Raw genomic sequence first — 10,975 nt, forward strand, 5'->3', positions numbered from 1 at the left:
TGGGAAGGATGTCCCTAGGTGAAGTCGGGAGAAAAAGTGTTTTTAATTAATTAATTAATTTGGCTACGCTGGGTCCCAGTCACAGGACTCGGGAACTCCGATCTTCAGTTCCAATATGTGAACCGTTAGTTCAAGTGGGGTCTAGTTCCCCGACTAAGAACCGGACCCAGGCCCCCTGCACAGAGTCCTAGTTCCTGGACCACCAGGGAAGTCCCAGGAGGAGAGAAGTTTTTGTGGACAGACCTTGCTCTGGTGCTCAATGGTCTTCCCTTCAACCCCAGGAGTGAGAGTGTTCAGGGCTGGATCCTGCCTCTGGCTGGTTTAGCATTTTGAGTCTCAGGTAAGACACAGTCCTTGGTAAGAAGGTGGAAAATACACAGAAGCACAAAGATCAAAGTTTCCCTGATTCAAGCCCCTAGAAATAGTCACCACTAACATCTCAGCTGGAAGGAAAGTTGTGACCAACCTAGACAGCATATTAAAAAGCAGAGACATTACTTTGCCAACAAAGGGTCCATCTAGTCAAGGCTATGGTTTTTCCAGTGGTCATGTATGGATGTGAGAGTTGGACTGTGAAGAAAGCTGAGTGCCAAAGAATCGAGGCTTTTGAACTGTGGTGTTGAAGACTCTTGAGAGTCCCTTGGACTGCAAGGAGATCCAACCAGTCCATCCTAAAGGAGATCAGTCCTGGGTGTTCTTTGGAAGGACTGATGCTGAAGCTGAAACTCCAAAACTTTGGCCACCTCATGCGAAGAGCTGACTCACTGGAAAAGACCCTGATGCTGGGAGGGATTGGGGGCAGGAGGAGAAGGGGACGACAGAGGATGAGATGGCTGGACGGCATCACCGACTCAATGGGCATGAGTTAGAGTAAACACTGGGAGTTGGTGACGGACAGGGAGGCCCGGTGTGCTGCGATTCATGGGGTCGCAAAGAGTCGGATACGACTGAGCGACTGAACTGAACTGAACTGACTGAGCATCTCAGTACGGGACCATCAGGAATTACTCCTGGGGAGTACCCTGGTGGTTCAATGGTTAAGATCCTGTGTTTCTAATGCAGGGGGAGTGGGTTTGATCCCTGGTTGGGGAACAAGGATCCCAGATACCATGCAGCATGGCCAAAAATTTAAAAATAAATAAAAGAATTAGTCCTTCCCATGCACACATGTACACACACACACTTTTCCCCAAGTGGGATCAGACAGCACCTACTGTTATGTAACTTACTTTGCTGAGCTTCCATAGAGCAGAGTCGAGCACATGATAAGTCCCATATGTCAGCTGTCTTCACTGTTAGTGTTGAAAAGCTGGAAAGGCTACACTTCTCTCCTTATTTTGGTCAACCCTTTAGCATCCTTCGTGACATGCCTGTGCGTGTCCTTTGACCATTCTTCTCCTGGTGTTTTCGTTTTCTTCTTGTTGATTTTCAACAGTTCTTTACATATGAAGGTTATCCCCCTCTGTGAGTTGGGTACTCTGAGCGACTCCCAAGCTCCCTGGAGAGGAGGGGGCAGGGACAGACCCTGCTAGGCTCTGAGCACTGGGTACTAGGCCCCAGGCCCACCGCCTGCTAAGAAGTCTGGAGTTGGGTGGCAGGAAGTGGCTGGACTGGCAGGGTAGTGAGAGGCAGGGAAAAAAAGAGAAGGTTCAGAGCTGAAATGAGAGGCCTGAGTGAGAGCCTTAATGGGAGGCAGATGGAGGAAACAGAGTTGCCCTTGCTGATGGGAAGGAGGTCACGGGTCATGGAGCTTTCTAAAGATAGGAATCTGGGAGACGGGCAGGCGGCAGGGCCACTCCATGGTGTGGTGCCCAGGAGCTGGGACAGAGCAGGGGTTAGCCCCTCCCTTCTGCATGTCCAGACCCTCTCAGGCCCAGAAGCAGAGGAGCTGCAGGCACCTGAGCCCTGGAGGCCAGGTATATGGAAGAGACCCCTAAACTTGGGTTAACGACACAGCCCAGCTGAGCAACACCGGGCGAGCACTCAAACCTCTCTGAGCCTCAGTTTCCTTGTTGAAAGGGTGTAATACCAACACCTGCTTATTGCTGTTCGGTCTCTAAGTCACGTCTGACTCTTCATGACCCCATGGGCTGCAGCATGCCAGGCTTCCGTGTCCTTCACTATCTCCCAGCGTTTGCTCAGATTCACGTCCATTGAATCAGTGATGCCATCCAACCATCTCATCCTCTGCCACCCCCTTTAGGAGGGTATATTAAGATTAGAATGTCAAACGTTACTATAGAACAGGTTCAGTAAATAGAAGTTGACTTGCGATTGTTACTATTCTAATCACTAAACAATTATTCTTTTCTTGCTGGTAGACCCCATTGGCGACATCAAGGATCCCTTCATTGGCTCCAACTCTGTCAGAGCTGAAGGCCTTTGGGTTACAGGTGGGGAAACCGAGGCCCAGCGTCCAGAAGGGCCATGCCTGGGGTCATCCACTGGAGTGGCTGTGTATCCTCCAAAAAGATATTTTAAATCCTAATCCTGAGGAATAAGACCTATGACTGTGGTCTTATTTGGAAATAAAGGTTTTGCGAATGTAATCAAGTTAAAGTGAATTCATACTGGATTAGGGTGGGCCCTCAATCCAGTGACAGGTGCCATTTAGAAAGGACAGGGAGATCTGGACACAGACACAGATGTAGGAAAGAAGGCCACGTGAAGACAGAGGTACGCAGAGATCAGTTCAGTTCAGTCCCTCGGTCGTGTCCAACTCTTTGCAATCCCATGGATGGCAGCACGCCAGGCTTCCCTGTCCATCACCAACTCCCGGAATTTGCTCAAACTCATTTCCATTGAGTCAGTGATGCCATCCAACCATCTCATCCTCTGTCATTCCCTTCTTCTCCTGCCTTCAATCTTTTCTAGCATCAGGATCTTTTCAAATGAGTCAGCTCTTCACATCAAGTGGCCAGAGTATTGGAGTTTCATCTTCAACATCAGTCCTTCCAATGAATATTCAGAACTGATTTCCTTTAGGATGGACTGGTTGGATCTCCTTGCAGTCCAAAGGACTCTCAAGAGTCTTCTCCAACACCACAGTTCAAAAGCATCAATCCTTCTGCATTCAGCTTTCTTTATAGTCCAACTCTCACATCCATACATGACTACTGGAAAAGTCATAGCCTTGACTAGACGGACCTTTGTTGGCAGCGTAAAGTCTCTGCTTTTTAATATGCTCTCTAGGTTAGTCATAACTTTTCTTCCAAGGAGTAAGCATCTTTTAATTTCATGACTGCAGTCACCATCTGCAGTGATTCTGGAGCCCCCAAAAATAGTATGTCACTGTTTCCATTGTTTTCCCATCTATTTGCCATGAAGTGATGGGACCAGATGCCATGATCTTAGTTTTCTGAACGTTGAGCTTTAAGCCACCTTTTTCACTCTCCTCTTTCACTTTCATCAAGAGGCTCTTTAGTTCTTCTTCACTTTCTGCCATAAGGGTGGTATCATCTGCATCTGAGGTTATTGATATTTCTCCTGGCAATCTTGATTCCAGCTTGTGTTTCTTCCAGCCCAGTGTTTCTCATGATGTACTCTGCATATAAGTTAAATAAGCAGGGTGACAATATACAGCCTTGATGTACTCCTTTCCCAATTTGGAACCAGTCTGTTGTTCCATGCCCAGGCAGAGATCAGGTGATACCAACGCAAGCCAAGCCATGCCCAGAGATGCTAAAAACCTTCTCTATTGTCTTCAGAGGGAGCGTGGCCCTGCTAACACTTTGAGGTCAGAGTTCTGGCTCCCAGGATTGGGAGAGAACAGATTTCTGTTGTTTTAACCCACCTGGTTCCTGGTGCTTTGTTCTCACAGCCTCAGGGAATGAACGAAGCCAGGGTAGAGGCTGGCCTCGGACTAGGCTGTGTCCACCCCTCCCAGTTCTGCCCTGGACCCCATAGAATGGTCTAGAAGATGGGCCTCCTGCGGTTACTGACCATTGCTCTAGCCTTCTCCAGGCCCCTTAGGTCCCTCACCTGTGCCATGGAGCAAGTGACTCGGGATCAAACAGGGTTGTGAAACCCAGGGGTCACCTGGCGGCACCTGTGCCATTCAGGGCCAGGGGATCAATTGAGGGGTGGGGTGTGAATCCCTTCCCAGACCCCTAGGGGGACTCCTGCGGAGACTGAGGTGCACCGGAGCAAGGGCCCCATCCAGAGGGGCCTTGTTGCCAGATAGGAATTTGGGCTCAGGTGTCCAGTCTTCCGATTTTACAAGACAAGCTGGAAATCTCCACTTCTTTGTGAGCAAAATAAATTTCCAGTTTCACTTAAGGAGAAGCTACATCTCCCTGGAGTGAGAACCAAGGCAGATGTGTGCTGGGACCGAGGGACTCTATGGTCTGGAGCCCCTTCCGGCAAGCCTTCTGTGTATGTGCGTGTGTGTGTGCGCGCGTGTTAGTCGCTGAGTCATGTCTGACTCTGCGACCCCATGGGCTGTAGCCCGCCAGGCTCCTCCGTCCATGGAATTCTTCAGGCAAGAACACCGGAGTGGGTTGCCATTTCCTCCTCCAGGGAATCTTCCTGACCAAGGGATCGAACCCGGGTCTCCTGGACTACAGGCAGATTCCCTGCTGATCCCCACTCCCCACTTTTCTCACTCCTTTAGGCAATGGAGAGGGGGCAAAATGAGGTCTTCTGAGACCTGATGGGGATTTTAAAGCCTTGTCCCTCGATCTGCATAACAACCTTGTAACGTTGTGGACGTTGGAATGCGAGGCGCAGGGCCAGACTCTACTCCCTAGAAAAGCGGCCCCAGCCTTGGGCTCCTTCCTGTTAGACTCGACTGACAGTAACAGAGGTCTTGACCCAAGATCTTGTGTGGGTTTGATTATCCCCATCATACAGATGAAAGTAAAGTTCATTGAGTCCATCAAGGCAGAAAGTGGAAGAAGCCCTAGTAAGCTGCAGGGCTAAGGAATCGTCCCCATTGCCAGTCAGCGTGGGGAGAAGGCGAAAGCCAGGCCCAGCCGTGGTCCGAGCCCAAGTCCGACCCAAGTCGGGGGCACCGGGGGCTCAGCCTTCCTGGGAGCTGGCCAAGGATCCGGCCGGTGCGTGCTCGCTCAATGGGCGGAGCTCGGACGGCGCCCAGCGGCCGCGCGCGGGATAGCAAGGCGGAGCCGGGCCGGCCCGGGAACGGGGCTTGCGGGCCTAGGGCTGGGATCTGGCTTGGCTGCGGGTCCCCACCCTCCAGTCCCGCGGGGCGGCCCAGCCAAGACACCCTCAGCGTGCGCGCCCAATCTCACCGCGATCCTCCGAACCCGCAGAGGGCGCTATCGCCGCCCCCGCGCTCCCTTCCCCGGAACCTGAGCAGGCCGGAAGCGCGCGGGTGACTTCCGGTGCGTAGTCCCGGGTTGGGCGGTGCACCGGGCCGGGCGCGGGGCTGGGAACTGGACCCAGCGAGTGGCCGAACCTGGTCAGGACCGCGGGCCGCGCGACGCCCCCCAGTCGGCGTCTCGGCCTCGGTGGAAGCTGCGGCCGCCGCCATGCCGTTTCTGCATGGCTTCCGGAGGATTATCTTCGAGTACCAGCCGCTCGTGGATGCTATCCTGGGCGCCTTGGGCATCCCGGACCCCGAGCGGCAGGAGCCCCTGGACGGGTAACTCGCGCTCTTCCCCGCCTCAGACCGGCGCGGCACCCCTTTCCTTGTCCCCACAGACATGGCGGGCGGCGTCCTCATCTGTCAGATGAGAGCGAGGGCGGGCGGGGATGGGTGGAGGCGGCCGCGGCCGGCTCCGGGAGGGCCGTGGGGCGGGGTGGCGGCAGGGCCTCCACCTCAGCGCCCCGCCCTGCGCCCCGCCTGTCCTGTGCTCTCTACCTGGAGTTGCAGAAGTGCAGGGTGGAGTCGGTAAACGCGGCGCGGGATGAGCTTTCTGTAGCCCCGAGTTTCCCGTTTGGTATAGACAGGCGCGGGTCTGTCCGACGCGAACCTGTGGGAAGGCTGTTCAGAAAGCGCATCGTTTAGAGACTACATCGGCGAGCTAAAACCCTCAGCCTTCGTGGTGATCGTGCCCCCAGAGAGGAGAGGCTGACAGTGGTTAAAGTGGTATATACTGCCTTACGTGGAGCGGAGAAAAGAGCCGAGGAGAGGGGGATGGGGTGTGTTTCGGGCATCAGTTGGAATTGGCGAGGTGGGCAGGCGGGTTGGGGCTGTGGTGCAAAGGGCTTTCTGGGTCCCTCTGCCTTCGCTGGACCGAACGTCTCTGAGTGTGATCGGGCTTCGGGAGATCTGCTGACCGCTGTGGCTGCGGGGTGGCCTGAGCTGGGGTGCAGCACCTTCAGCCCCGGGTCAGTCGGTGTCTTGTTCTTGCCCTTGGCCACAAGGGTTCCCTTCAGTGCCGACAGCGCAGGTGTATGAGGCTTTGTACCCAAGCCAGGGGCCAGGTTGTATGGGTGACTTGGAAGGAGGTTGATGACAGCCCCAATCCTTTCTCAGCAGACCTGAGGAGTCTGCTCCATTGAAGAGATCCAGCTTGGTCCTCTTTCTCCCACCAACCTTTTCGGAAGAGACTTTCTGCCCCATGGAGCCAGGGCCCTGCCTGGGGTGGGAGGTGGGGGGGACAACATGGGGGTGACTGCGGGAAACCAAAGGCCACTGGGTGCCCAGCCAGCAGGTCCCACCCTCAGCTGGTCCTCTCTCCTGCCCCAGGCCCAGTTATGCCGCCAGCGAGGAGAGCCGCATCCTTGTTCTCACCGAGCTGCTTGAGAGAAAAGCCCAGTCTCCATTTTACCAGGAAGGCGTGAGCAACGCCCTGCTGAAGATGGCTGAGCTGGGGCTGGCACGCGCGGCTGCCGTGCTCCTGCAGAATGGAGCCAACCTCAACTTTGAAGGTCTGCCAGAGCCCTGAGGGCTGGGGAGGATGCATGGCTTAAGTGTGGCCCTGCTGCGGGTGGGCGGTCCAGCCTTCAGACTCTGCTTTTGAAAGGGGCTGCCCTCATCTGTGCCACGGGTGATGACTAAGGAAGCCCACGCAGGGTGGCCTCCCATCCCCCTGCAGGTTTCCCAGTGGCCCTTAACCACCTCTGATCAGGAGCAAGTTTGTCACTGCTTCTATCAGGTGATTGACTTAGCAAACTTTCCCCCAGCTCCCAGCTAAATCCTTGCTTCCATTAATGCGAAAATGGGGCTGCTGGCGCTGTGCCCAGAGCTAAGAGAAAGTAATTTTCTGCCACTGGTTCTGAGCCATGTTGCCTGCCGATTCCTGCCACGGGGAGAGGGGGAAACAGATGAGACACATTGGGCATAAATCACAGCCGGCCAGAGTTGGCATCTCGCTGGTGTGCCCGGGAGTGTTGATGGAGCCATCTTCCTTCCCTCTCTGTTTCGCCCTGGGTGGGGGCTGCGGGGGCAGGCAAGGTCAGCCAGGAGACACTCCGGACTGACTTGTTCCCAATGGGGGTTTTTGTGCTGATACAGGACGTGCCGGGCATGTCTCTCCTCCCCTTTGGAGGACAGGCTCAGAGGCTGCTGGGCTCCTGGGAGGTCAAGGAGCTGGGGGAGGCGCCTGAGGCATTCTGCAGTCAGTCACTTGGGAGACCCAGCTTTGAGCATTTGTGGGTATTCCTCCGCACAGCCTTGTTTTAGGTCCTATTTTACAAAAGGAACTAAAACCCAGGTTAAGTACCTTGTCCGTTTATTGGAACGCCTCCCCAGGACCCGAACCTAGGCCTGACTGAGTACCCTAGCGTCCGACGAGGACAGCTGTGTCCTGACCCCTCGCGGTGCCGGGAGCCCTTGGGTCAGAGCGTTGGGGCCGGGCTGCCAGGCTGGTCCTGGGATCCCGTGAGAATGTGCCGACAGGCAGGGCTGATGTGAGCTGTGTCTGGCCTTCAGACCCGGTCACCTACTACACGGCGCTGCACATCGCCGTCCTACGGAACCAGCCGGACATGGTGGAGCTGCTGGTGCGCCACGGGGCCGACGTCAACCGCAGGGACCGGGTGAGGGCCAACCCTGCTCTACAGGAGGGGTGTGGCCGGGGCCCCGAGCCGCTCACAGGCCCCGGGGCCAACCTGGCTGTGCTTTCTCGGCTCAGATCCACGAGAGCAGCCCCCTGGACCTGGCCAGCGAGGAGCCAGAGCGCCTGCCCTGCCTGCAACGTCTCCTGGACCTCGGAGCAGATGTCAATGCAGCCGACAAGCATGGTGGGTGCCCCCAGAGAAAAGCAGGCCAGACTGGGCCAGACTGCCTCGTGAGGTAACCCCGGGCGTGCTGGGCTGATGGCTCGGCAGGCAGGCTGGAGGCAACCCGTCTGATGACAGCACGGCTGGGTGCGCACTGGTGCCTTCTGCTGACTCACAGGCGCGGGAGGTGGTGCATCTTGGCCCCACGAGGGCGTCTGCAGGAGCTGGACATGTGTGCTCAGCTCCTGAGTGACGGGCCTTCCTTCCACTCAGGCTGGGTCTCAGGTGCATCTTGGCCCCACGAGGGCGTCTGCAGGAGCTGGACCTGTGTCTCAGCTTCTGAGTGACGGGCCTTCCTTCCACCCAGGCTGGGTCTCAGGTAGCATCTCAGGGTCCAGAAAAATCCTACTTCTCCTGGCCCTTCTGGTCCCGTGTTTGTGTCAGTGGAGAGAAAACGGCCAGAAACCTGTCACCCTCAGCCGTAGCTGAGAGGTCAGTTTGGTTTTCTTTTTTTTTTAAATAATTTATTTTTGGCTGTGCTGGGTCTTCGTTGGTATGTGGATGTTTATCTAGTTGTGGCGAGTGGGGGCTACTTTCTGGTTGTGGTGTGCAGTCCTTCCATTTCGGAGGCTTCTCTTGGGGAACACGGGTCCCAGGGCATGTGGACTCTGTAGCTGCGGCTCCCGGGCCCTGCAGCAAGGGCTTAGCCGCTCCGCTGATGTGGGATCTTCCAGACCAGGGACCAGACCTCTGTCTCCTGCACTGGCAGGTGGATTCTTTACCACTGAGCCACCAGGGAAGCCCGAGATCAGTTTTGGTTTTTTAATATATTTATTTGGCTGCACTGGGTCTTAGTTGTAGCATATGGGATCTAGTTCCCCGACCCGGGATCAAACCCAGACCCCCAGCATTGGGTGCGCAGCGTCCTAGCCACTAGACCACAGGGAAATCCCCAAGATTAGTTGTTTTTAACCTTCATTCTCTGGTCCTGAGGGTCTATATTTCCTCTCCCACCCCTGGGCTGGCCTGGCCTGACCTTGGCTTCCCCACCTCCCACTTCCTGCCTCACTGGCTCTCCCTCCATAGGTAAGACAGCCCTGCTTCACGCTCTGGCCAGCAGTGATGGGGTGCAGGTCCACAACACCGAGAACATCCGGCTCCTGCTGGAAGGAGGTGAGCCCCACCCTTCCACACGGTCCCCCGGACCATGAGGCGTGGTTCTGCCGGGGCTGAAGGCCTCCTCCCACCTTTCCCCCTCCTGGCTCTTCTAGGGGCGGACGTCAAGGCCACTACCAAAGACGGAGACACAGTGTTCACCTGCATCATCTTCCTGCTGGGCGAGACAGTGGGAGGCGACAAAGAGGAGGCCCAGCTCATCAACCGCTTCTGCTTCCAAGTCACGCAGCTGCTGCTGGCCCACGGTGCCGACCCCAGCGAGTGCCCGGCCCACGAGTCCCTCATGCACATCTGCCTCAAGAGCTTCAAGCTGCACTTCCCCCTGCTGCGCTTCCTGCTGGAGTCGGGAGCTGCCTACAACTGCTCCCTGCACGGCGCGTCCTGCTGGTCCGGCTTCCACATCATCTTCGAGAGGCTCTGCTCCCACCCGGGCTGTGCAGAGGACGAGAGCCACGCGGACCTGCTGCGCAAGGCGGAGACCGTGCTGGATCTCATGGTGACCAACTCCCAGAAGCTCCAGCTGCCCGAAAACTTTGACATCCACCCCGTGGGCAGCCTGGCGGACAAGATCCAGGCCCTGCACGTCTCCCTGAGGCAGCTGGAGAGCTACCCCCCACCCCTCAAGCACCTATGCCGCGTGTGCATCCGCCTCTACCTTCAGCCGTGGCCCGTGGACGCCAAGGTCAAGGCCCTACCTCTGCCCGACAGGCTCAAGTGGTACCTCCTCAGCGAGCACAGCAGCGCTGTCGAGGACGACACCTGCTGACCTTCCGGGCCGGGGGCGGGGTCGGGCAGCCCCGCTGGCGTGTGGGTGATTGAAGTACCTGGGCGGCCCGAGGGGGCAGCCTTCGGTCCGCCTGTCAGAGGCGCAGGGTGGAGCCCGGCGGTGGCAAGCGCTCCAGCGGACGAAGGCCTCTTTGTGGAGGGAGACTGCCCCCGCTTCCCCTGGCAGCGACTCCGAGCCTCGGCCCACAGTGGGAGCGGGGACAGGGTTTAGGACAAGCACGGACCCTCCTGCTGGGAGGGAGTGCCGGGCACTCCGAGAAGCAAGGGGGCTCCACGCCTGGGCCCTCTGCAGGAAGCCGGCCCGGCCCGCGTGGAGACGCCGGGGGGGCCTGTGGGGTGCAGCCGGGCCAAGACCATTGACTCTTCACCCAAGATTCTGTCAAAGAAAGTAAGCGCTTCGGGACAGGCAGGGAGAGCTGAGCTAACTCCGGCCTGCTTCTGTAGCTCTGGGGCCAAGCCACCCACCACCCTGCCCAGCAAGGGCCAGGGCCTGCCTGGGTGGTAGCTGTTCGTGCCAAGCCTGGGGTTTGGGGACCACGCCGTCTAACGAGCAGTCATGCATGACTGTGCGCCGTCTTTCTGAAACGCCTCACATCGTGCGGGTTCATCTGATGGGAACGCTACCAAGGGTGAAAGCCAACCTCCGCCCTGTGTTGTGCCCTCAGCAGGCCGCCTGTGGGTCACACAAGGTGGTCATTGTGAATTGTGTAACTGCCGTGGAGATAAGCCGAGGCGACTAAAGAATATATTTATAAGATTAAAATGATTTCTCTTGGCCTTAAAGGTCCTTGTGTAACATTCACACCCACCCACCACCTTCCGAGTTCAGGGTGAAGGATCCCACAGCAGCCAGGAGGGAGGGGTTGCAGGCACACGACACAGCTGT

The 10,975-nt window shown here is 56.8% G+C and overlaps 1 protein-coding gene across 4 annotated transcripts; it reads left to right on the top strand.

Annotated features, from left to right (window-relative positions):
- Nucleotides 1–5,341: 5,341 nt before the first annotated feature.
- Nucleotides 5,342–10,838, top strand: ASB6 (ankyrin repeat and SOCS box containing 6). 4 transcript variants are annotated; one of them, XM_065928272.1, is made up of 6 exons: nucleotides 5,343–5,602; nucleotides 6,653–6,834; nucleotides 7,838–7,944; nucleotides 8,040–8,148; nucleotides 9,214–9,300; nucleotides 9,399–10,837. In XM_065928272.1, exons 1-6 carry the CDS (start codon nucleotides 5,490–5,492, stop codon nucleotides 10,067–10,069), a joined length of 1,269 nt encoding a protein of 422 aa, XP_065784344.1. In that variant the 5' UTR covers nucleotides 5,343–5,489; the 3' UTR covers nucleotides 10,070–10,837. The 4 variants fall into 4 exon arrangements, with proteins under 4 accessions (XP_065784348.1, XP_065784344.1, XP_065784346.1 ...); XM_065928274.1 differs by having other exon boundaries at nucleotides 5,471–6,102; nucleotides 9,399–10,838; XM_065928275.1 differs by having other exon boundaries at nucleotides 5,472–6,049.
- The last annotated feature ends 137 nt before the right edge of the window (nucleotides 10,839–10,975 follow it).

This window comes from Muntiacus reevesi, chromosome 3, assembly GCF_963930625.1.
Source record: "Muntiacus reevesi chromosome 3, mMunRee1.1, whole genome shotgun sequence".
In the NCBI taxonomy this organism is placed as follows: domain Eukaryota; kingdom Metazoa; phylum Chordata; class Mammalia; order Artiodactyla; family Cervidae; genus Muntiacus; species Muntiacus reevesi.

Coding starts and splice junctions, on each gene's coding strand:
- ASB6 (XM_065928272.1), top strand. CDS start 5,490: ATGCCGTTTCTGCATGGCTTCCGGAGGATTATCTTCGAGTACCAGCCG. Junction 6,835..7,837: donor AGCCAACCTCAACTTTGAAG/GTCTGCCAGAGC, acceptor TCTGGCCTTCAG/ACCCGGTCACCTACTACACG. Junction 8,149..9,213: donor CAATGCAGCCGACAAGCATG/GTGGGTGCCCCC, acceptor CTCCCTCCATAG/GTAAGACAGCCCTGCTTCAC.